At 44.4% G+C, this 24,046-nt stretch overlaps 2 protein-coding genes and 1 long non-coding RNA gene across 7 annotated transcripts in view; 2 read left to right on the top strand and 1 right to left on the bottom strand.

Annotated features, from left to right (window-relative positions):
- LOC106607511 (MAGUK p55 subfamily member 3) overlaps window positions 1-9,507 on the top strand; it is a 28,306-nt gene extending 18,799 nt beyond the window's left edge. The window contains exons 11-20 of one of the 4 annotated variants that reach the window (XM_014204526.2): window positions 147-211; window positions 1,687-1,707; window positions 3,426-3,467; window positions 4,725-4,790; window positions 5,872-6,033; window positions 6,396-6,476; window positions 6,612-6,705; window positions 6,794-6,902; window positions 7,256-7,384; window positions 7,623-9,507. In XM_014204526.2, coding sequence (XP_014060001.1) covers window positions 147-211; window positions 1,687-1,707; window positions 3,426-3,467; window positions 4,725-4,790; window positions 5,872-6,033; window positions 6,396-6,476; window positions 6,612-6,705; window positions 6,794-6,902; window positions 7,256-7,384; window positions 7,623-7,802 — 949 coding nt within the window. In that variant the 3' untranslated portion in view covers window positions 7,803-9,507. The remainder of the gene's footprint in view (window positions 1-146; window positions 212-1,686; window positions 1,708-3,425; window positions 3,468-4,724; window positions 4,791-5,871; window positions 6,034-6,395; window positions 6,477-6,611; window positions 6,706-6,793; window positions 6,903-7,255; window positions 7,385-7,622) is intronic. The other 3 variants (XM_014204529.2, XM_014204532.2, XM_014204533.2) reach the window with 3 other exon arrangements.
- A 225-nt stretch (window positions 9,508-9,732) lies between these two features.
- Window positions 9,733-24,046, bottom strand: part of LOC106607513 (sterile alpha motif domain-containing protein 14) — a 37,190-nt gene continuing 22,876 nt past the window's right edge. For both annotated transcript variants that reach the window (XM_014204536.2, XM_014204534.2), the window contains exons 8-10: window positions 21,164-21,292; window positions 18,625-18,780; window positions 9,733-11,470 (exon numbers count right to left, since the gene is read on the bottom strand). In XM_014204536.2, coding sequence (XP_014060011.1) covers window positions 11,306-11,470; window positions 18,625-18,780; window positions 21,164-21,292 — 450 coding nt within the window. In that variant the 3' untranslated portion in view covers window positions 9,733-11,305. The remainder of the gene's footprint in view (window positions 11,471-18,624; window positions 18,781-21,163; window positions 21,293-24,046) is intronic.
- Window positions 20,584-23,822, top strand: LOC106607514 (uncharacterized). The gene is made up of 2 exons (XR_001329217.2): window positions 20,584-21,017; window positions 23,572-23,822. It is a non-coding gene; the product is annotated as an uncharacterized lncRNA (long non-coding RNA).

A 24,046-nucleotide genomic window follows, 5' to 3' on the forward strand; every position in this document is an offset into this window, starting at 1 on the left:
TAATCTTCTTTTTCAATCTCTTTGCCTCCCTCCTTCGCTGCCTCTTTTCCTCCTATCTATGTTTATCTCTCTGACACTGTCCTGGTCTCTCTCCCCCCCCCTATTATTTCTTCTCTCTTTCTGTCCTCCTCTGTACATTTTCTCAGACGGCTGGCTTACCGGATAAAAACGGGCACTCTTCCGAACCCTAAGTCCCCTAAAAATCCTACCTGTAAGTTTCCACAAAAAGGTGCTATCAATAACCTTAAAGGGTTCTTCGGCTGTTCCCATAGGATAACCCTTTGAAGAACCTTTTATGGTTGCAAGTAGAACCCTTTTGTTTCCGGGTAAAACCCTTTTGGGTTCCATGAAGAACCATTTCTACAGAGGGTTCTACATGGAACCCAAAAGGGTTCTACCTGGAACCAAAAAGGGTTCTACCTGGAACCAAAAAGGGTTATCCTATAGGGACAGCCAAATAACTCTTTTGGAACCCTTTTTATCTAAGAGTCTACAGATATACAGACACATGTTCGCTGTTGTACCCTACATCAAACTGAAGCTCAAGCATATCCTTTGAAGTATAACGTCTTTGTCAGTGATGGTTCATGTTCGTTTTTTATCAGATGTAGATTTCTCCACCAGATAGATGTGTTTATGTTGACGTTTATTTCCCCTTTTTTGCTGGTAATTGGTGTCCTCGGGAGTCTTAGTATTGACTGTTTATTCTCTGCTGTCATGAGGATGTGTTTTGAAAAGGGACGAGAGGGGGGGGGGGGGGGACAAATAGAAAAAAGAGTGAGAGACGGCTTTGGGAGGGGGGAGAAGAGAGGGAGGGATCACAAAGATATGAATTAATCTTTCATGTCTGGTCCATCTGGCCGGTGAGCACAAAGTGTATGTCTATAGTGAGAGAGACTACAACAGACTAGAACCAATTAACAGGATGAGTGTGTAACAATGTCCATTTTGTCCACTCTGTCTCTCTCCTGCTCTATGTTATGGGGTAATAGTATTGGGTATGTCTGAATAGAAGTGGCCAGGTGAGTGTTTAATGAGAGCGGTGGCGCTTCGTGGTCCATAATCCACAGGCGATCCGATTAAGTCTGAGCCCCAGGGAGACAACAAGAGCTTAGCAATATGTCATCTAGCCGGCTATACCATGGAGGCCCATGTCTGTATGGACTCTCTCTTCTCTCTCTGTCTCTGTCTCTCTCTCTCTCTCTTTCTCTCTCTCTCTCTCTCTACCATTCTCTCTCTACCTGTCTACCCCTAGCTCTCTCTTTTCTCTATCTTCTCTCTCGCTCTCTCTCTCCCTCTCCCTCTCTCTACCATTCTCTCTCTACCTGTCTCTCTACCCCTCTCTCTTTTCTCTCCCTTTCTCTCTCTCTTTCTCTCTCTCTCTCTCCCTGATTAATTTCCTTGCTACTAGTGAAGCTCCTGAGGTTGCCTTTTTAATGTGGGTCAGAGCTCGACCCCTCGATGACTGAGAATGAGACAGTTTGTGCATTTTAAAATCTATAATTCCCGCCTCTCTCTCTCACACACGTTTTTCTCTCATTCTCCAACGGCTCACCTGCTAGAAAAGTATATTTTAGAGAATGGAGAGAGGAGATAACACCAATATCCCGTTGCCCGTTGGGGATTTTGTGTAACTGTTTGTCAAAGATTTCTCATCATCCTCCTTTCCCTCACTGCTTACCTCAGATGACCAGGGATGTGACAAAGGTGGGTATACTGGAACAGAGATGTCTGCAATCTTCTCTCTCTTCTCTCTTTCTCTCTTTCTCTCTTTCTCTCTCTCTTTGTCTCTCTCCCTCACTCACACATAACCATGATCAGGGAATGAGGGCAGTGTGCCACTAGTTTTAATGCCACTGTCAGTAATTAGACAGGACATTACTGCACATGGACTTGCAGAGAATACTAGTAACCATCCACAATTAGGCATAATCAGATACATGGACATGTGGTGACAGTTTATGTTCTATTACTTATATTTCTCATGACTTCCATTTGACAATTTGAGTTCCGTGTTTTGAAACTCCTTGGTATGACTATGGGAGGACAGTTACTGTCTGCTTGCAGGCTCCTACTAGAAGGTATATTATTAGAGGCATCAAAGCTCTCAGCCGTCTCTCTTTCGGTGTGTGTGTGTGTGTGTGTGTGTGTGTGTGTGTGTGTGTGTGTGTGTGTGTGTGTGTGTGTGTGTGTGTGTGTGTGTGTGTGTGTGTGTGTGTGTGTGTGTGTGCGAGCTGCGGGGGTGGATGAGACCCCATGGGTCCTGTACTGCTCTGCTTCCAGCTTAAATCCTCCCCCACTATAGGCAGCCTACGAGACCAGAATAGAGATTCACTGCGATTGCAGTGTGTGTGTGAGTACGTGCGTGCGTTCTAATAACGGACTGGACACACTCCAAAAAATCATACTTTTCAAGATTATTTTAAGCATCTTAACTCAAAAAGTTCTGGTGTGCGCCCCAACCTTCGTAAGGTATTCACTGTTTAAGTCGTGGACCAGCACCTACCCTACCTTATAAGAACATTACGTAAAGCATATTATGGCAATGCTTAAAGAGCCCATACTTTGAGAGCCAGTACCTTATTGTATGTGTGTAATGCTAAGGCAGTCCTGCAGACTGGAAAGCACAGCCAATCACTTAAAGATAGCAATGACCCACCCTCTCCATCATCATCATCAGCTTCTATCCTTTTGTTCTCTCTTTTCTCCTTCTCCTCTGTAATTCATCTTCTTCTGTCTACTGCAGTTTGCTATCCTCTTCTTCTCCTCACTCCTCTACTGTGTCTTGGCTACCTGTTCTTCTCCTTGCAGAGGATTTCTCGTTCTCCCTCTCCCTTCTCTGCTGTCATCTTTTCTACTTGCCCCATTTTTCTCTGTCAGCTATTTTCTAATCAGTATCTCTGAGTTGTGAATCTACCATTGTCAGCACTTTTGTTGCATATCCAGAGTTTCAGAGACATCAGATATTTTTGCTTAGTTAAATATTGAATTCAGCAGTTCTGGAGTTGTAAATTGCAAAGGTTTTTGTATGCTAGCTACCATAGCTTTGTGTCCATTTCACAAAGCCATGTGTGTGGACCAGGGAGACCCAGTTCCCTTTTCCAGTCGACTGCCTCCAGAAGTGGTCGGTGTGTCTGTGTGGTGTCTGTCAAACCTCCCCCATCATGGCTGCCACAGTGGCTGCGGGCTCCGGCTGAGGTCCTGCTGAAACCTCCCTGTCCTGACCTGCTGGCTTAGTGACCTACTCTGCGCCCACCCCTCTGCCCGCCGCCCACCTGCCTGACCCTGCCTGTCCTGCTTCGGGGCCCGCAGCCCCCCCCCCTCCCCTCTGTACCCCCCCCTCCCCACCCCTCTGATCCTTCCTCGAGGTTACTTACCCTCCGTTCACCCCCGCCCCCCTCTTCTCCCTGCTTGCCTCCCTACAGAGGACTGTGATTGTGAGGTCTATTTCAATGGACAGTACATAGGTGAGAGCCTGCACGTCTTCCTCCTTCTGCCACCTTTACCTCTTTCGCTGTCTGATGTGTATGTGTCCTCCAGGACCTTGCTGTGTGCTGCTGGCTAACTGAAATGCCGCTTTGGGTCGGGGAATGTATGGATGTCCTGAGGGTGAGACTGGCTGGAGTTGGGGTGTCTGTGTGGGAAGTGATGGAGAAGAGAGGTGGAGAGAGAGGTGGTGGGGAGAGACAATGCTAAGAGGAGACGGAACTGATCCCAGTTCATTTGATAGGGGAGACTAGTATTGAAGGAGAGAGTGTGCGTTCCAGCACCAGATCTTCCAGCTTAATATGAAAGAGGGGAGTTTAGTTTCTCATTCCTTCAGGTGTCGTTAACAAATCGGTCTCGTTACATAATTAGTGTAATGAGAAGAGTGCTGAAGTGGGTGTGATAGAGAGCGAGTACCGGACTAGAAACAGTTTTATCTCCAGTAGATATTGAGACATGGCTGCTATGCGTCTCTGTCAGAGTATTAACAAGTCTTAGGCTCATTATCAGTTCCCCAGACACCAGATTAGCAGTCATTTCAGAGCATTCAAAAATGTTACTACTTGCTAATGAGTGTTATCAATTGGATTTAACCCTCAAGCTACCGACCTTGGTAAATATAGTTTGCATCCAGACTGAAATTGCATTGGCACGACAGTATAACGCTTTTCCCGTAATCCTCAGCCCCCTGCTACCCTCCCACTGGCCTCCCCTCCTTCCACTGTCCTCCCCTCGCCTCCTTCACCCCTACATGACCTTGAGGCACCTCCCCTTACCCCATACCCCAGAAACTGTTGGAATGGAAAGCAGAGCACACGGAGTGATCTGAACACAGCTGACAGTCAAACACTGCCCTCCCATGGCAATAAGACCAACTGTATTATTCTACACCTCATTTTGGGTGGCAGTAATCAATGTAATCATGTTTGTTTATCTTCGTAATGACACAGAATACTGACATCAACCAATCAGGTTACTCCTTATATATGGAGATTAAACTCAGTACCCTTGCCTTGCCCCAAACTAAAGCAGTGTTTGGATCCCCCTGAGACTCCCCTCTTGCCTCTGCCTCTGCTGCTATGGCTGATGCACCCCTCCTACCCTCACCCCCACGAGGGCCCTGCTGCGTTGGACGCATTGCACACTCAACCAACCAGGCACGTTTTGCTGCTTGTTTCACCCTGTGTGGAGACTGAGGCGCGAGGCTGGGTTGTATGATGCTCTAATGCCAGTTATAGTCTCTCCTAAGTGTAAAGCAGTGGCGCCCTCCTGTGGCCAGGTGTTTTCCTGGGAATTTTATTCAGGTACTGTTACCGGCTTGTTCCCTCAGGTATTCCCACTGTCCGCAGGCAGGGGGGATGGGCACCCTTGGGCCTGGAGAGACTGTGTGTGCAGGTCTGCGTGCGTGTGTGCGTGCATGTGCGTGTGCGTGTGCGTGTGCGTGCGTGTGTGCGTGCGTGCGTGTGTGTGTGTGTGTGTGTGTGCGTGCGTGTGTGCGTGCGTGCGTGTGCGTGTGTGTGTGTGTGTGCGCGTCACTCCCACTACACTGTGGTCTCCAGAGTCAGGCTGCTCTATCCCTCCTGGTCTACTCCTGTAGCTCTCTGCCAAGCAGCATGTCTCCGTTGAACTGTATACTCTTACATGTGTTACAAACCAGACCATTGTCCTTCCATAGCTTTACTGTAGCATTATTAGTTGTTCGTTGAGTGAAGCCAAGTCTCCTTTAAAAAGAGAAAGGAGAGGCATGAGTTTGATATTGATAGCAGAAGAGTGTTTGCTTCACTCTCAGTCCCAGAGCTTATTTCTCACTGTCAAAGTGGAGCTGTCAACCCCCTTGTCAGATATTAGCTGCATGTGATTGATATTTGTTGGACACACGCTTGTAAATGAGCAGATTCAGTCAATATCTCGCAATGCCGCTGGCAGCCCATTTACCTTAGAGATAAGCACGGGACAGGCTGTCAAACCTGTAGTGTCACTCACTGATTAATGACGGATCACAGCTTACCACTCGTATTTTCATGGTCACACGGTTCACTGGGGTTTTAATGCATGATGATCAAGGGTTGCACTTTCTTTGTTATTTGATAACCAACAAGTAATAATAATGTTAGGGTTACGTTGGGGTTTGATTTGCATGATGTCCTGATATGACGGGACACTGGTATTGTGCATTTAAAATGTTTGTCAACAACACTAATTGCCAAGTGAGAACAACGACAGGCGCTATCTAAAATGCCTCCGAGAATACAGTTAATTATGTAGAAAGAGCATGTGTTAGACAGTGTATCAAATCACTTGATGATCATATCTGACCTTTTGACCCTGTGCCTCCCTGCCTCACTTTGCTCTCCCTGCTCCTCCCAACCTGCCTGTCCTGCGTAGCGGGTCTGAGGAGGAGTTTCCGTCTGAGCCGAAAGGACCGGTCAGGATCCCTCGGAGGAGGGGCCACCTCCGACCCCACCGACCCAGACTTTGCCACCTACGAGGAGGTGACTCGCTACCAGCACCGGCCCAACGAGAGGCCCCGCCTGGTGGTTCTGATAGGTAAGACAACAGCTTCAGGATGACCATGGCAGTGTGGAGTCATTCTACTTTGATGATACTGCCTTCTAGTGGCCAATACTACAAACAGCAACTTCCTCCAGTTGTGTGGTCATCTTGTGAGAACCAGCCCGATCTCGCAGCACATATTCTCTTTCACTTTAGCAGTGCACAACAAATGGCACGCCCAGTAACTAATCAGTGGACTTAACTTGATGTTGATGCAGATTTTCTTCAGCAAATACTGATTATTTGTCCCTGATAGTTCTGTTTAAATAACTCTGTGTCACTCCCTCTCTCTGCTATCTCTTTCTTTCTTTCTTTCTTTCTTTGTCTCTCATTCTCTCTCTCTCACTCACACAAAGGCTCCCTTGGAGCTCGTATCAATGAGCTGAAACAGAAGGTGATAGCAGAGAACCCACATCGCTATGCTGTGGCCGTACCACGTGAGTTACACCTTCTAAACCTCACCCTTTTCTTTCTACACTGACGGCGACACCCTCTAACACCCTAGTAAAGAACTGCTACACCAGTAAAACAATCCCAGCTTTCTCGATTTCTCCTATCACTTGTGTCTCCAGATACCACTAGGCCCAAGAAGCCTCATGAGAAAGAGGGGGTGGAGTACCACTTTGTCACCAAACAGGCGTTTGACACAGACGCTCTGAGCAACAAGTGAGTTCTCTTTGATACTATATGGCTGATCTATAGTACTCTGCTTTGTTTTGTCTGTTTCGTGCTTAGTTGTGTCCTGTGTGTCCAGGTTCATAGAGCATGGGGAGTACAAGGAGAACCAGTATGGTACCAGTATAGAGGCTATCCGCTCTGTACAGGCCAAGAACAAGATGTGCCTAGTGGATGTGCAGCCAGAGGTAGGGCCAAGGCACATCCTCTGCAGTGAAGCATATCCCATTCTGTCATAATGCACTGTACAATATAACCACGGCTATCACATGCAGTCTGTGTCACAGCCTATTCTATGACGGCCCCTGACGTTTCTCCTGTGGTCTCTTGGTGAGAGTACTTTCTGTTTCAGTCAGGCTGGCTGCCATATTCGCTTGTGTCACAGTTATCCGTAGCATCTCTGACATCTCAAGACGACATTTCTCTGATAGTATCTGTTCTCTAAACCCTGTGTACTCTGTGTGACAACCAAAGCAGACTGTGTGATATTGTATCAGACTGTGAGTGTGAAATTGCATCTGACTGTGTCCTGGCCCCTTAGGCTCTGAAGACACTGCGGACATCTGAGTTCAAGCCCTATGTCATCTTCGTCAAGCCGCGTGTCCCGGAGAGCAGACGCCGTCGTAGTGCTGCCACCTCACCAGCAGGGGGAGATCATGGGCGAGTGACGGTGAGACCTACTGTCTCTTTTTATTATAGTGAGCTGAGTCTGAAATGTGCTCATATGAATGTATCAATGAGTTATTTCGCCTTTGTTTCTGTTACTCAATCTTTTATTTTGCATGGCATGCTTTCTCCTTTCCTAATTTCTCCTCTCCTTAATCTGATATCACCTTTATAGCCTTCCTCACTCTTATGCTTCCTCATTTTCATGTCTGTTTGTCCGTCCGTCCGTCCATACCGGTCAGGATGAGGACCTGCTGGAAATGCGTCAGTCAGCCCAGCAGATGGACCAGCAGTACGGCCACCTGGTCGACCGGGTCCTAATCAAGGAGGACTCAGCCAGCGCCTGCACAGAACTCCGAGGCATTCTGGAGCGGCTGGAGCGTGAGACCTTCTGGGTGCCCCTCTGCTGGGTGCGGACCTAACCCCCCTCTCCCCAACCACCACCCTCCAGAGGGGGGATCACAGCCCCCCAGCCCTTCCTCCAGCAGGACCCCTACCCTACCCCATCCCTTTTCTGATCACATGGACCCCTTGGCTCCATGGGCCAGCCTGTAGGGTGTGGAAGATACTGCCCCGATATCTGATGCTAGGCCAGCCACACACTGGCACTAGGGGAGAAGGGCATGCGGCAAAACCCTTTGGAACATTTCCAACAATCCATTGTTCAAATTCATGTTTTTCATATATTTATTCAAGTCGTTTTTTTTTATTTATGTCAGTCAGTCAGACAGACAGACAGACAAACATACAGACATCTTTATTGTGGATCCATGTGGAATGCCATCTGTAGCTTCCTTTGGCCCGCAGTGTCTAGTACTTGAGGTGCCCCTTAATATAATAATATATGTCATTTAACACGCGCTTTTATCCAAAGCGACTTAGTCAAAAAACTCGTACAGGAGTCCTACAGGAAATCCTACACAATTACTTCACAAAGACAACATGACTGTTTTGTAAGGTTTCCTCACCTATTTCCGTTGCTCGTTGATACAATGCATTCTGAGTGAGGCCTAGCCATTGTTATGTTGTTGAAATGTTATCCAAAAGCCAATCCACCTGCTTCCATTATACCTGGAGAATGAGTAGAAATGCATACATAGTACTATTAACCAACACACTCTGTCAATAGTACAGTAGGATAGATGTAATGATACAAAAATAAATATATTATTTTATAATGCTTTATTTTATCAATTATTTTATGATTTGGACGCGTTTTAAGGACGCGTACAACTTAATTATTTAAATCGCAGATGTAAATATTCTACATGCAAATCCTACCGTGCCAACGAACGATCTCGTAGCACTTCAATGCAACCTGTTGAACTTTGACCCTAAGTGTCTAATCCTCAGTGTGAATTACTTCAGTTCTGGGACTCTGGATGTGTGGATGTCATGTACACATACACACAAGTGCACTAAAACATGCTATGCTCCTTTTTGTGTACATAGGAATGCACTTTGTATAGCTGACATCAGTCACGTTTAAGACGCAGGTGCAGTGTGGGTAATAGGGTTTTGAGGAGGGGGGTGTTCTATGGTCCATCTTGATAATCAGGGTCCTTGTTAAATTGTTCTTTGTGAGTTTTTATCTACAGGCGAGGACACTGGGATTAGCGGGATATGGACACCTCCAAGTGTGACTGTGGGTTCAAGCCGTCATTATAAATGCACACAGATGTGACGTGTTTCTTTGACGTCATCTTGGCGTTTACAGAGACAATGTTAAAAGCCATTTCAAGGTTACAAGGTAATACACAAGAAAAACCAATGACTCACGCTAGTCAAACTGTTACTTGACTAGAGCAATCAGAAACGTTTGAAACTCCACCTGTTCTGTCTGTATATTGGCTCTGTCGTTCTGACCTACTGGTGATCTTTTACTAGAGGCATCAAAGCTCTGTATTCTCTCTCTCTTTGTGTGTGGGTGTGGGTATGGACTTCAAGTCTTGTTTCATTGTGGAGAACTGATAAACTAATCAACGGGAGCTTCCAGATCCTCCTTTCTCATCCTGTTCTCTTTTTAACATGCAATGTGTTCTTGATCTTTTACTGTGCTATGTAAACCAAGAAATCCAGAATGTTGACTTTGTAACGTGACATGTATAAAGTGCCATTGTAAAACCAGATGGACCAAGTGCTACTTTGTATGTTTTGTTATAGTCAAATCCTACCAATTTTGAATTGGATAAACCTATTATTTTGAGTTGGACTAAATTGTTATTTTGAGTTGGGTTAGGGTTCTAACCACACCCCCGATGTATCAGATGCGTTGCATATCAGTTGTACGAACCGAGTGTGAATCAGGATGTTGAACTGAGACCATAGATGAGAGACCAGAAGCAGCAGAAGTTTGGGAGTGCTGACATGCATTCTGCATTTTAAAACAGATTTAATACATATTTCCATTTGACACAGGAGTTGATCATAAATGAAGCAACCGCATCATGGGAGGACGGAAATCAAGAAACGAGTCCTGAGGACCATGTATGTGTAAAACCTGGAGCTAATGTCCATGACACTGATTCTTCTGACCACAAACCAGTCCAAGAACTCAGTATGAAAACTGGGCAAAATGGGAATACGGATTGGATAATATGTTTGGATAGTATGTTTGGATAGTATACAGGGCCCTGAATCCTCCTAAGAGGATCGATGCGTCTTTCTTGTCTTGTTCCAGCAGGATTCAAAACGTCTAAGATGACGATTGGTGCAACGTGGGAGTAGAGACAGAAGATTGACAACACCCAGAATTCTAAAGTGTCCACCTCAGAAGACTCCTTTCAGGAGAGCCAGTCCCATCCCCATACAGTCATTACCAAAGAAATTACCTCAGATAGCACATATGCACACTTACACACACATAAACAGACAGTATATCGTACGTCACAAACATGCACGTACACCACAAACATACAGTATTTATAAATATGCTCAAAAATCACATCTGTCTCATCAGCATCTTATCTTGACAATGTCCTGGACAAATCTTCATGTTACTTCAAGTTTAACTCCTGTCCACTGACAGTGGCTTACAGAGTATTGATGCATACTACAATATGAATGTGGTTGGGTGTTACTGGCTTGCGGTTATGAGATAAAAAAAAAAGAAATATCTAAATTCTGTGATTATATTCTTTGTAAAATAAATAAATGCTAATTTCTGTAATTGTATTATTTCTATAATAACTCAGACCATGGGTTAGGTTTTGATAGTGTGTAATTTGCTAGTATGCGAGTACTGGGAAAAGTATGACTTTGTCAATGTATTGAATGTGTGTAGAAGTCACATATAACACATATTCATTTCGAGTAACAAAATATTAGTCATTTTCCACAAGGGTGGATAACTTTACTGATTGACAAAGAACAACACATTTGTCATAGCCAGGAAGAATGAGACATCTGAACCCCAATATGGGCGGGACCTATCATGTTGCGTCAACCACTGATTGATTGGTCTCAAACAGGGGTTCTTAAGCTTTTTCACCTCTGGACCCAAATTAGAAATTGACAGTCCTGCCGTGACCCAAATTGTCCCCCAACTACCCAAATTAAGAATAAATAGTGTGAGATTGTAGATGTATTCTCATAACTCGCGACCCACCTCTCACATGCCCACTTTGGGTTCCGTTCTTGGTTTTAAATAAAGACGTTTGACAAGATGATAATGGAGCTTTCATTCTGTTATTGATCATGTGTCAGTGATAGACAACACACTGTCCCGCCCATCACAGGGTTCAAAGCCTCACATCCAAACCGGAGGTACAGTACAAAAGTCTATGTGCAAATTCCAACGTTTTGCACAAAACTCCACTTAGCATCAATGCTATCATGATAATGGGAAAGTTGGAGATGGTGCACCAGCACCAGTTTCTAGTCAGGAGTATTTCTGTGGTAATTTAGCGCCACCTGGTGGTTATGTCTAGCTTGTGTTTAGCTTGCGTAGTTCCTGTTCCTTTTTGCGCTGTTTCTCTTTCTGGCGTTCCAGTTTGTCCAGGGCCTTGCGCTCCTTTTCCGCTGCTGTGTGAATGTCTTTGATCCGCCTTTTCAGTGCACTGCGGTCCGTCGAACTGTTCACACCCAAACCCTGAGAATAAAATATAATAAAACATCAAATTGGTTTTGTCACATGCGCCGAATAAAACAGGTGTAGACTTTACCGTGAAATGCTTACTTACAAGCCCTTAACCAACAATGCAGAGTTAAAAAGGAAGAACATTTTGTTAAATAAAAAAAATGTAGTTAGTTATAATATAGGGTGACCATATTTTAGTTTTCAAAAAAGAGGACATGTCCGGGAAAAAGAGGACGTATGGTCACCCTATATAATAGTTCACAATAAAATAATGAGGCTATACAAGGTGCACTGGTACCAAGACAATGTGCAGATGTATTTATTTAACCTTTATTTTACCAGGTAAGTTGACTGAGAACACATTCTCATTTACAACAACAACCTGGGGAATAGCCAACTGTAAACTGGGTATGATTAGTTGACCGTGATGGTAAGAGGGCCAGATTGGGAATTTAGCCAGAACACCGTGGTTAACACCGTGGTTAAAGGACAGCCCTTTAACGTCCCATTCAAAAGACAGCACCCTACAGTACACAGGGCAATGTCTGCCCTGGGGCATTGGGATATATATATATATTTTTTTTTTTTTACATTTTAGTCATTTAGCAGACGCTCTTATCCAGAGCGACTTACAGTAGTGAATTGCATACATTTCATACATTTTATTTTCCGTACTGGTCCCCCGTGGGAATCGAACCCACAACCCTGGCATTGCAAACACCATGCTCCACCAACTGAGCCACATGGGACCATATATATATACAGTGGGGAAAAAAAGTATTTAGTCAGCCACCAATTGTGCAAGTTCTCCCACTTAAAAAGATGAGAGAGGCCTGTAATTTTCATCATATGTACACTTCAACGATGACAGACAAAATGAGAAAAAAAATCCTGAAAATCACATTGTAGGATTTTTAATGAATTTATTTGCAAATTATGGTGGAAAATAAGTATTTGGTCAATAACAAAAGTCTATCTCAATACTTTGTTATATACCCTTTGTTGGCAATGACACAGGTCAAACGTTTTCTGTAAGTCTTCACAAGGTTTTCACACACTGTTGCTGGTATTTTGGCCCATTCCGCTATGCAGATCTCCTCTAGAGCAGTGATGTTTTGGGGCTGTCGCTGGGCAACACTGACTTTCAACTCCCTCCAAAGATTTTCTATGGGGTTGAGATCTGGAGACTGGCTAGGCCACTCCAGGACCTTGAAATGCTTCATACGAAGCCAACCCTTCGTTGCCCGGGTGGTGTGTTTGGGATCATTGTCATGCTGAAAGACCCAGCCATGTTTCATCTTCAATGCCCTTGCTGATGGAAGGAGGTTTTCACTCAAAATCTCACGATACATGGCCCCATTCATTCTTTCCTTTACACGGATCAGTCGTCCTGGTCCCTTTGCAGAAAAACAGCCACAAAGCATGATGTTTCCACCCCCATGCTTCACAGTAGGTATGGTGTTCTTTGGATGCAACTCAGCATTCTTTGTCCTCCAAACACGACGAGTTGATTTTTAACAAAAGGTTCTATTTTGGTTTCATCTGACCATATGACATTCTCCCAATCCTCTTCTGGATCATCTAAATGCTCTCTAGCAAACTTCAGACGGGCCTGGACATGTACTGACTTAAGCAGGGGGACACGTCTGGCACTGCAGGATTTGAGTCCCTGGCGGCGTAGTGTGTTACTGATGGTAGGCTTTGTTACTTTGGTCCCAGCTCTCTGCAGGTCATTCACTAGGTCCCCCTGTGTGGTTCTGGGATTTTTGCTCACCGTTCTTGTGATAATTTTGACCCCACAGGGTGAGATCTTGCGTGGAGCCCCAGATCGAGGGAGATTATCAGTGGTTTTGTATGTCTTCCATTTCCTAATAATTGCTCCCACAGTTGATTTCTTCAAACCAAGCTGCTTACCTATTGCAGATTCAGTCTTCCCAGCCTGGTGCAGGTCTACAATTTTGTTTCTGGTGTCCTTTGACAGCTCTTTGGTCTTGGCCATAGTGGAGTTTGGAGTGTGACTGTTTGAGGTTGTGGACAGGTGTCTTTTATACTGATAACAAGTTCAAACAGGTGCCATTAATACAGGTAACGAGTGGAGGACAGAGGAGCCTCTTAAAGAAGAAGTTACAGGTCTGTGAGAGACAGAAATCTTGCTTGTTTGTAGGTGACCAAATACTTATTTTCCACCATAATTTGCAAATAAATTCATAAAAAAATCCTACAATGTGATTTTCTGGATTTTTTTTCTCATTTTGTCTGTCATAGCTGACGTGTACCTATGATGAAAATTACAGGCCTCTCTCATCTTTTTAACTGGGAGAACTTGCACAATTGGTGGCTGACTAAATACTTTTTTCCCCCACTGTATATATATGACCAGATGAAAGGGTGCCTCCTACTGGCCATCCAACACCATTGCCAGCAGCATCTGGTCTCCCATCCAGGGACCACCCAAGACCAACCTTGCTCAACTTCAGAAGCAAGCCAGCAGTGGGATGCAGGGTGGTATGCTCTGGTAATTAGGTAGGAGGTAGTTGAGGTAATTGAGGTATGTAAACTTAGCAAAAAAAAAGAAACATCCTCTCACTGTCAACTGTGTTCATTTTCAGCAAACTTAACATGTGTAAATATTTGTATGAACATAAGATTCAACAGACAAAGTGAACAAGTTCCACAGACGTGTGACTAACAGAAATTGAATAATATGTCCCTGAACAAAGGGGGGGTGGGGGGGTCAAAATTAAGTACTGCAGTGCATCTCCTCCTCATGGACTGCACCAGATTTGCGAGTTCATGCTGTGAGATGTTACCCTACTCTTCCACCAAGGCACCTGCAAGTTCCCAGACATTTCTGGGGGGAATGGCCCTAGCCCTCACCCTCTGATCCAACAGGTCCCAGACATGCTCAATGGGATTGAGATCCTGGCTCTTCGCTGGCCATGGCAGAACACTGACATTCCTGTCTTGCAGGACATCATGCACAGAACGAGCAGTATGGCTGGTGGCATTGTCATGCTGGAGGGTCATGTCAGGATGAGCCTGCAAGAAGGGTACCACATGAGGGAGGAGGATGTCTTCCCTGTAACGCACAGCGTTGAGATTGCCTGCAATGACAACAAGCTCAGTCCGATGATGCTGTGACACACCGCCCCAGACCATGACAGACCCTCCACCTTCAAATCGATCCCGCTCCAGAGTACAGGCCTCGGTGTATCGCTCATTCCTTGGACGATAAACGCAAATCCAACCATCACCCCTGGTGAGACAAAACCGCGACTCGTCAGTGAAGACCACTTTTTGCCAGTCCTGTCTGGTCCAGCGATGGTGGGTTTGTGCCCATAGGCAACGTTGTTGCCGGTGATGTCTGGTGAGGACCTGCCTTACAACAGGCCTACAAGTCCTCAGTCCAGCCTCTCTCAGCCTATTGGGGACAGTCTGAGCACTGATGGAGGGATTCTGCGTTCCTGGTGTAACTCGGGCAGTTGTTGTTGCCATCCTGTACCTGTCCCGCAGGTGTGATGTTCGGATGTACCGATCCTGTGCAGGTGTTTCACGTGGTCTGCCGCTGCGAGGATGATCAGTGGCCGTCCTGTCTCCCTGTAGCACTGTCTTAGGTGTCTCTGTATGGCCACATCTGCAGTCCTCATGCCTCCTTGCAGCATGCCTAAGGCACGTTGAAGCAGATGAGCAGGGACCCTGGGCATCTTTCTTTTGGTGTTCTTCAGAGTCAGTAGAAAGGCCTCTTTATTGTCCTAAGTTTTCATAATTGTGACCTTAATTGCCTACCATCTGTAAGCTGTTAGTGTCTTAACGACCGTTCCGCAGCTGCATGCTCATTAATTGTTTATGGTTCATTGAACAAGCATGGGAAACAGTGTTAAACCCTTTACAATGAAGATCTGTGAAGTTATTTGGATTTTTACGAATTATCTTTGAAAAACAGGGTCCTGAAAAAGGGACGTTTCTTTTTTTGCTGAGTTTGTTAATTGTAGGCTTTGGTGTAAAGTACTTAAGTAGTTTTTTGGGGTATCTGATCTGTACTTTACCATTTATATTTTTGACTACTTTTACTTTACTACATTCCTAAAGAAAATATTGTACTTTTTACTCCATACATTTTCCCTGACAACCTAGAGTACTTGTTACATTGTGAATGCTTAGCAGGACAGGGATATGGTCAAATTCATGAACTCAACAAGATAACACGTGGTCATCCCTACTGCCTCTGGCAGACTGACAAAAACACAAATGCATCTTTTGTAAATAATGTCTGAGTGTTAGAGTGTGCCACTGGCTATCCATACATATTAAAACAAGAAAATGGTGCTGTCTGCTTTGCCCCTTTACCCTTACCTACATATTACCTCAATTACCTCGACTAACCTGTTCCCCAGCACATTGACTGTACCCCCTATATATTCACACAGCCTCGTTATTGTTATTTTATTGTGTTACTTTAGTTTATTGAGTAAATATTTTCTTAACCTTATTTTTCTTAACTGCATTGTTGGTTTTAAGGGTTTGTAAGTAAGCATTTCACGGTAAGATCTGCACCAGTTTTATTCGGTGCATGTGACAAATACATTTTGTTTTGATTAATATAAGGAATTTTAAATGATTTATACTTTATCTTTTGATACTTAAGTATTTTTAAAACCAAATACTTTTATACTTTTACTCAAGTAGTATTTTACTGGGTGACTTTCACTTGAGTAACTTTCTATTAAGGTATCTATACTTATACTCAAGTATGACAATTGGGTACTTTTTCCACCGGTGCATGTAGGTAGGGGTAAAAGTGGCTAGGCAATCAGGATAGATAATAAACAGAGTAGCACAGCATATGTGAAGAGTGTGAAAGAGTGTGAAAGAGTGTGAAAGAGTGTGAAAGAGTGTGAAAGAGTGTGAAAGTGTGCCACAGGAGGTTGGTGGCACCTGAAATGGGGAGGACGGGCTTGTGGTAATGGCTGGAGCCGGAGTAGATGAAATGCATCAAATACATCAAACACATGGTTTCCATGTATTTGACGCCATTCCATTTGCTCCATTCTAGACATTATTATGAGCCGTCCTCCCCTCAGTAGCCTCCAGTGGTGTGAATATAATATAAATATATGTACACACAGAGATTTGCCTTAGGCTTCAACTCCCAATTAATGTAAACAGACAGAGAAACAGACACACAACCCTTGACATGTAGTTTGGGAGTTAGGCCTAGTACATACACTAAACATGTTTCATGAGCTGAAATGAAAGATCCCAGAAATCTTCAGCTTATTTTCTCAAATGTTGTGCACAAATTTGTTGACATCCCTGTTAGTGAGCATTTCTGCTTTGGCAAGATAAACCATCCACCTGACAGGTGTGGCATACCAAGAAGCTGATTAAACAGCATAATTACACAGGTGCACCTTGTGCTAGGAGAAATAAAAGGCCACTCTAAAATGAGCAGTTTTGTCACATAACACAATGCTACAGATGTCTCAAATTTTGATGGTGTGTGCAATTGGCATGCTGACTGCAGGAATGTCTACCAGAGCTATTGCATGTTAATTTCTCTACTATAAGCCATGTTGTTTTAGAGAATTTGGCAGTAAATCCAACCAGCCTCACAACTGCAGATCACGTGTAACCAAGCCAGCCCAGGACCTCCACATCCGGCTTCTTCACCTGCGGGATCCTCTGAGACCAGCCACTTGGACAGCTGATGAAACTGTGTGTTTGCACAACCAAAGAATTTCTACACAAACTGTCAGAAACCGTCTCAGGGAAGCTCATGTGCGTGCTCTTCGTCCTCACCAGGGTCTTGACCTGACCGCAGTTCGGCATCCTAACTGACTTCAGTGGGCAAATGCTCACCTATGATGGCCACTGGCACGCTGGAGAAGTGTGCTCCTCACGAATTAATACCAGTTTAGACTGTACCGAGCAGATGGCCGACAGTGTATGTGGCGCCGTGTGGGCGAGTAGTTTGCGGATGTCAATGTTGTGAACAGACTGCCCCATGGTGGCGGTGGGGTTATAGTACGAACGGGCAGGCATAAGCTACGGACAACGAACACAATTGCATTTTATAGATGGTAATTTGAATGCACAGAGATACAGTGACGACATCCTGAGGCCCATTGTCATGCCATTCATCCACCGCCATCACCTCATGTTTCAGCATGATGACTGCCCCATATCGCAAGGATCTGTAAACAATTCCTGCAAGCTGATAATTTCTGGAGTTCTTCCATGGCCTGCATACTCACCAGACATGTCACCCATTGAGCATGTTTGGGATGCTCCAGATCAACGTGTGCGACAGCATGCTTCAGTTCCCGCCAATATCCAGCAGCTTTGCACAACCATTGAAGAGAAGTCGGACACACATCCCAAAGGCCACAATCAACAGCCTGATCAACTATGTGTCTAAGTGTCAAGCTACACGAGGTAAATGGTGGTCACACCAGATACTGACTGTTTTTCTGGTCCACGTCGTTACCTTTGTTAAGGTACCTGTGACCAACAGATGCATATCTGTATTCAGTCATGTGAAATCCATAGAGATCGGGGCCTAATGAATTTATTTCAATTGACGGATTTCCTTATATGAACTGTAACTCAGTCAAATCTTTGAAATTGTTGCATGTTGGGTTTATATGTTTGTTCAGTGTAGTTCACAGGTGGCATGGAAGTGGTCACTCACCAGCAGAGGGCAGTGAGATCATACTTAAAGAGACCATCTGTAAGTTGTTGTAGGTGGGTGTTAACATGTTTGTTTTTGACTGGATCAATTAGAGTCAGAGATACTCTGTTTTACTTTGATCCTATATGCACTCACCTCCTCTCATCCCTCTCCTATACCTTATCCTCTAATCTCGTCGTCACCGCTCTTCCGCTTCTCCCCTTTCACCATCTGTTCTCGTCAGCCCACTCATACCCATATGCCCTTCCTCTTTTTTCCTCTCCTCCACTACCATTTTCTCCATCCATCTGCCATCCTTCCTCTCCTCCATCTGCCCTTCTTCCTCGCCTCTCCATTCTCTGACCCTCTCCATCCATTTACCCTCATCTCCTCTGCTCCCCCTCCTTGCCTCTCCTCCTTGAATTTAGTCCCCTTCCTTCTACCCTCCCCACTCCTCTCCTCCTCTCCCTCGTCTCCTTCCCTGAACCATTCTCACCTTGAGCTTGGTGCCATCCATCAGGAGGAGCTGCTCCCCGTCGATGTCCCTGGCAGTGAACTCTGAGATGTACTGCTCCATGTTCAACCCCTTCAGCCACTGGCACACCTGCTGGGTGCTCCATGACGACACTAGGCACAGTGGCTCGTCAACAGGCTGAAAGTAAGGTTGCCCAAGATATTCAGTTATTCCGTACAATTGCATTGTTTCAGCTCCCTAATAGGAAAAATAGCTTTTTTTGAGGTAGCAGTCTGAAGAGCATGTTCATCTGCCCGCTGGTGGTCATGAATAGCACAAAACAATGTAGCCTTACCCCTCTCCTCAGTGCAGTGACAGAGCTAACGTTCTGCCTTATTACACCCACTGATATGGCTCTTTAGGTTGCAGTGACAATCACAAAGCTGCCTCTATAGTCTAGACCCCCTTGCGTCACACACATGTACGCACGTGCGCACACAAACAACACTGTTTAACTGATCTAACCCCTGGTCTGGTGGTGTTGGAAGCCTGGTGGCTAGCATGGTCCTGTCAGGTTGGCTATCTCTGTCTGCCAGGCACTGAGGTGTTCTCAGAGTGTCTCTCCGCCGGCGGTGAAGCACAGGAACAAGTGAAGGGCTGCTAAAATTAACTCAGGGTGATAGAAGAGGATGGAGCCGGCTGAGAGCCAGACGGGCAAGTTTCGCACTTTTGAGACTATTCCATTGGTTCCTTTGCGCCAGACATGCGCCACACAATCAAGTGCAATTAAAGTACTCGAAAGAAAACAAATACTATCTGTACCCAGGTCTGACGTGCATCCTGCATCCTTCTGTAATGGCAGCTTAAGGAGATGAGAGGGAGAGAGTCATAAGCCCCTCTGAAAACCCAATATCCCATCCAACATGCTGAGCTAAATCAGATGTGGTGGGAGAGAGAGCTAGTTTACCGGAGGAAATTGATTCCCTAATCACTGTGCAGCCGTGTCTGACAGCATCTGGCCAGGGAGTGTTTTTGAAGTCGCAGAGCACTCGCCATACTCGAGGTGTGTTCAAATACTCACACTAACCGCACTATTTGTGACTTGAATTGAGTATATAGTATGCTTATTGGTCATAGTATGCATTTCGTTAGCATGCCAAAAGTTCCCGGATGTCGTACTAAATTCACCACAATATGAAGTATACAAGCAGAGGACACTATTTCCGAACTTTAGGGCCCATAATACAATTCTTCATGAAATGGGCGTGGCTTCACATAGTTTCCAAATTTGAAAGAAATTGCAGTCGAAAAAAATTGCAGTCAATTGCAGTCAAAGTACAACGGGAGCGGATACATATTCATTGCTTTAACTAATTATGACAAATGTTAAGAAAATGTTGAGCAATGTAATAAGTAATGACTTTTCAAATAAGTTACCTTACACGTTAGATTGGCTGACAATTTGTTAGCTACGCTGTCCTTACAATTCACATAGCGTATCATTACAGCAGTAACGTTAGTCGGCTACTTATACATCAAACTTGCCAGTATATTAACTATAGGCTAACTACCCAACGTTTATTGACTTGATTGCTCCATGGACATTCGGGTGCTTTCGTAAATTTGCTCTGGGTATCTGCTCCGATTTCAGAGCACTCTTGTCTAAGAGTTCCAGAGCGCAGAATAATGAATTTACGAGGCTCAACACCTGTTGAATATGGCCAGTGTCAGTAAATGTCGGCAAAAAAGCGTAATTAAATTGTTGCCAGCAATAGTTACAGTCACCAACGCTCTGGGTAACATGAAAACTGCCTAACCAGCTCTGCTAAGGTGAGTAAATTGGTCAGAGTGGTCTCATTTGTGTCTGCAAGTAGCTAGCAAGCTAGCTAATGTTAGCTGGGGTGCTTGACTGCCATTGTAAGGTCAGAATTCTCAAATCAACCCTACTCCTCAGCCCGAGCGTCCAGTGTGCGCTCCGAGAGCGAAACGCTCAGAATTTACAAAACGGACAATCTGACAACGCTCTGAATTTAAGAACACACCCGAAGTCATAATGTCTAACTAGTAAATTGTTATGCTATCTAGCTAGCAAGAGGTTGCATAGCAACAGCATCAACTTCCGGTATACATGCGAAGAGCGAGTATGCTCAACTGAAAGCATACTGTTCGTTTACAGTATACTAAAATGAACTTATAGTATGTAGTATATACTCATTAAGTATGTAGTATACAATATGTTAGTATGGGTATTTGAACACAGCTTCAGGCTTTGAAAACACCAGGACCACACACTCTACACTTCTACTGTTATGGATTTAAGTGAACTGCTTGGAATTTCAAATTGAATGCAGTGTGTGCTATAGTATAGTGTAAGCTAGTTGCCACCGGTAACCAAGAAGACATAACTACAGGATGTCCAGTTGGGGTTATTTCAGGTAATGGTACACATTTTACTAGAGAATAATTCAGAGTTTTGTTGGTACGCTATTAGAGATTTGAGAACTGAAATCGAGTTTAGATCCATTTAGTCCTAGGCCGAGAATGCCCACTACCACCACCGCTGCATTAGGAAGCCCTTTACCTCGTCTGAAGACTGGGAGAGGGTCTGGTAGCGTTGTGAGGAGCGGGAGGACGAGTCGGCTGTGGTCCCACTGGAGGCGTGGGGGGGACTACGGGGTGGCGGAGAGAACTCATCACTCAGGGCAGACTCCTGGAGAGGAGAGAAATTATCCAACCATGAATACCGTTTTCTCCGCATTGTTTCCAGTATTCTTTGACACATTGGGATTAAGTACAAGTGCACAGTGATATTTTCATTGAGTGTGACCACTGTGGTCAAACAGTACTGGATCGATTGATTGTCCAGTTCAAGATCAATTACATCTGACATTAGAAGGATATTAATGCATTGTTCATAAACCTTACTTTCAAACAGTTTAAGCTTAGAAAGATAAAATGTTTGGTCACAGCAGTAACACTTTAAAAAAAATACAGAAACATATTTTTGATTAATTGCCCTCTCAAATGATGCCCCTCCAAACACATATAAATGCACACACACATGCAAAAAAAAGTCGCACAGACACACAGCCCTATAACGGCCCTTGACAGTCCCCTTGAGAGCCACAGTTCAGAGGTCCAAATCTCCAGTGCAGAGGAGGAAGGCAAAGTCATGGGTATCTGCCTGCTCTCCAGACACCAGGCTTATTAGGGCTACGTCCCAAATGGCAATATAGTGCACTACTTTTGACAGTGGTGAAAAAGTACCCAATTGTCATACTTGAGAAAAAATAAAGACACCTTATTAGAAAATGATTCAAGTAAAAGTGAAAGTCACCCAGTAAAATACTACTTGAGCAAAAGTGTAAAAGTATTTGGTTTTAAAAATACTTAAGTATCAAAAGTAAATGTAACTGTAAATCATTTTTATTTTATTTATGGTTAGCCAGGGGCACACTCCAACACACACTCAGAACATCATTCACAAACAATGCATTTGTGTTTAGTGAGTCAGTACAGATACCCCAAAAACTACTTAAGTAGTACTTTCAAGTATTTTTACTTAAGTACTTTATACCACTGACTTTTGACCAGGGCCCATAGGGCTCTGTTCAAAAGCAGTGGACTATGTAGGGAATAGGTTGCCATTTGGGACCCATACTAGAGCTATTATCCCAGCTAGACAGGCACACAGTGGTAGAAATGTATTGGCCTTCTCTGCTGTCAAAGGGAAGCTGCAGCTTTAATTGCGATGCAGAGCGAAGGGCCCCAGCCTCTATGCTGGTGACTAAGTGCATCTGGGATGCTTTGCATAGCTACTCCTCACTATTAAACCCCATGGAGCTCTGTTCTAAATGGCACTCTAGTCCCTATAAAGTTCACAACTTTTGACCCGTAGTCAAAAGTATTGCACTTTATGGGAAATAAAGGTGCTATTTGGGACGGGCCCATGATCCCAACATGTTGCTACTGGGGCTTTTAGATGTGTCATGGTGCAGGTGTTAGAGAGTATAAACACTCCCCCTGCCCCATTAATTGGGAGGGTTTTGACTCAGAATGGATCAAACCAAGTGAAGCTGAGAGGGGTGGGATGGGTGTTTTCTCCCATAGAGGGCTATATTCATGAAGTCACCGAACTGCCATTGGTTATTTCAAAAGTTAAAATATGTTTTAAAGCATATGTAAACATGGGCATTAGAACATTTATTAGCCACTAAGTGGAAATATGTTCTGCTACTTTCCTACTTTTGTTAAACGGTAAATCTAGTTGTCTTGACATTGTCGTTGTGGTTAGCTAAAATCATCGCAGCGGTCAAGTCTCCAAGGTGAGTAAATCAACAGCATCGATTGTATCATGGGATTTCTGCATACAAATGCAAATGTGTGCAAAGAGAGCCATCCAACAACAAATATATGTATTGTTAGGTGTCCTGTGCTTGTACCTACTGGTTATATGTTTTCATGGCAAGGATATGGACAGGCTACACACGAACATATTAGCAGAAAGAATGTCATCATCTGTGGAAGAGCTATACCTCAATATGTAAAATATCATATTTGTTGTGCTGACAACGGCTTATAAACACCTTTGATTTATAAAAGCAAATTGTGCACATAAGCAGAAAAGCTATGAAGCTCAAAGAGCCAGGCATGCTCTTAACTATACATTTGACAGTGAAATAAAAAAAAAAAACTTTAATACGAAACACACACCTTGTTTTGTTACATCAACGGTGTGATCGGACGCCTGTATATTTCCTACCAGTCCTTTCTGTGCCTCTTAGCTAAACAGCCATTGGCCCACAAGCTTCTGAAATATAATCCATTTCCCTTAGAAATACGTAGGCCTTTGGCAGAGGCTTTAATTAGCTGGTGCAAAGTAAGTGGGAGGCATATGTCTGCCTTCCTGGGTGTTGAACGGACAACCACTATAACCCTGTGCCTCAGCCTCTTTCTTCTGTATATTAAGCTATGTTTTCCATCCAATAGATGCGCATGCACCAAACCATGTAAGAGGAAGACAACACCAAAATTCCTCAACGTGGTCAATCGGATCTATCAACTGAAGACTCTTGCATCGAAGCTATGTTCTTGTTTTAACTCCTGAAGTCATCTGTCGATTTGACACGAGTATGTGACATTGTGCCGCACAAAAGGCCATCGATTTCCCCTCTGTGTAAATGTAGCCATGCTTGTCAATAAATGTCGAATAGCAGCACCCTCTTGGACTCAGAGGAAAACTCGCCTTGTTTCCTAATTGGGTTTCAATCCCCTCAGACTCTCCACAGGAGCTGTCACACTATGGGCCTCTTCAGATCTTCAGATATATATATAAAATTGATATATATATATATATATGTGTGTGTGTGTGTGTGTGTGTGTGCGCGCATGCATGAGAGAGAGAGATGGATGGATAGTGAGGGTGGGAGAGAGATGGAGGGAGTAGAAGAGGGAGAGAGAGGGA

The sequence above is a fragment of the Salmo salar genome, chromosome ssa06 (assembly GCF_905237065.1).
Source record: "Salmo salar chromosome ssa06, Ssal_v3.1, whole genome shotgun sequence".
NCBI classification, from domain to species: Eukaryota; Metazoa; Chordata; class Actinopteri; order Salmoniformes; family Salmonidae; genus Salmo; species Salmo salar.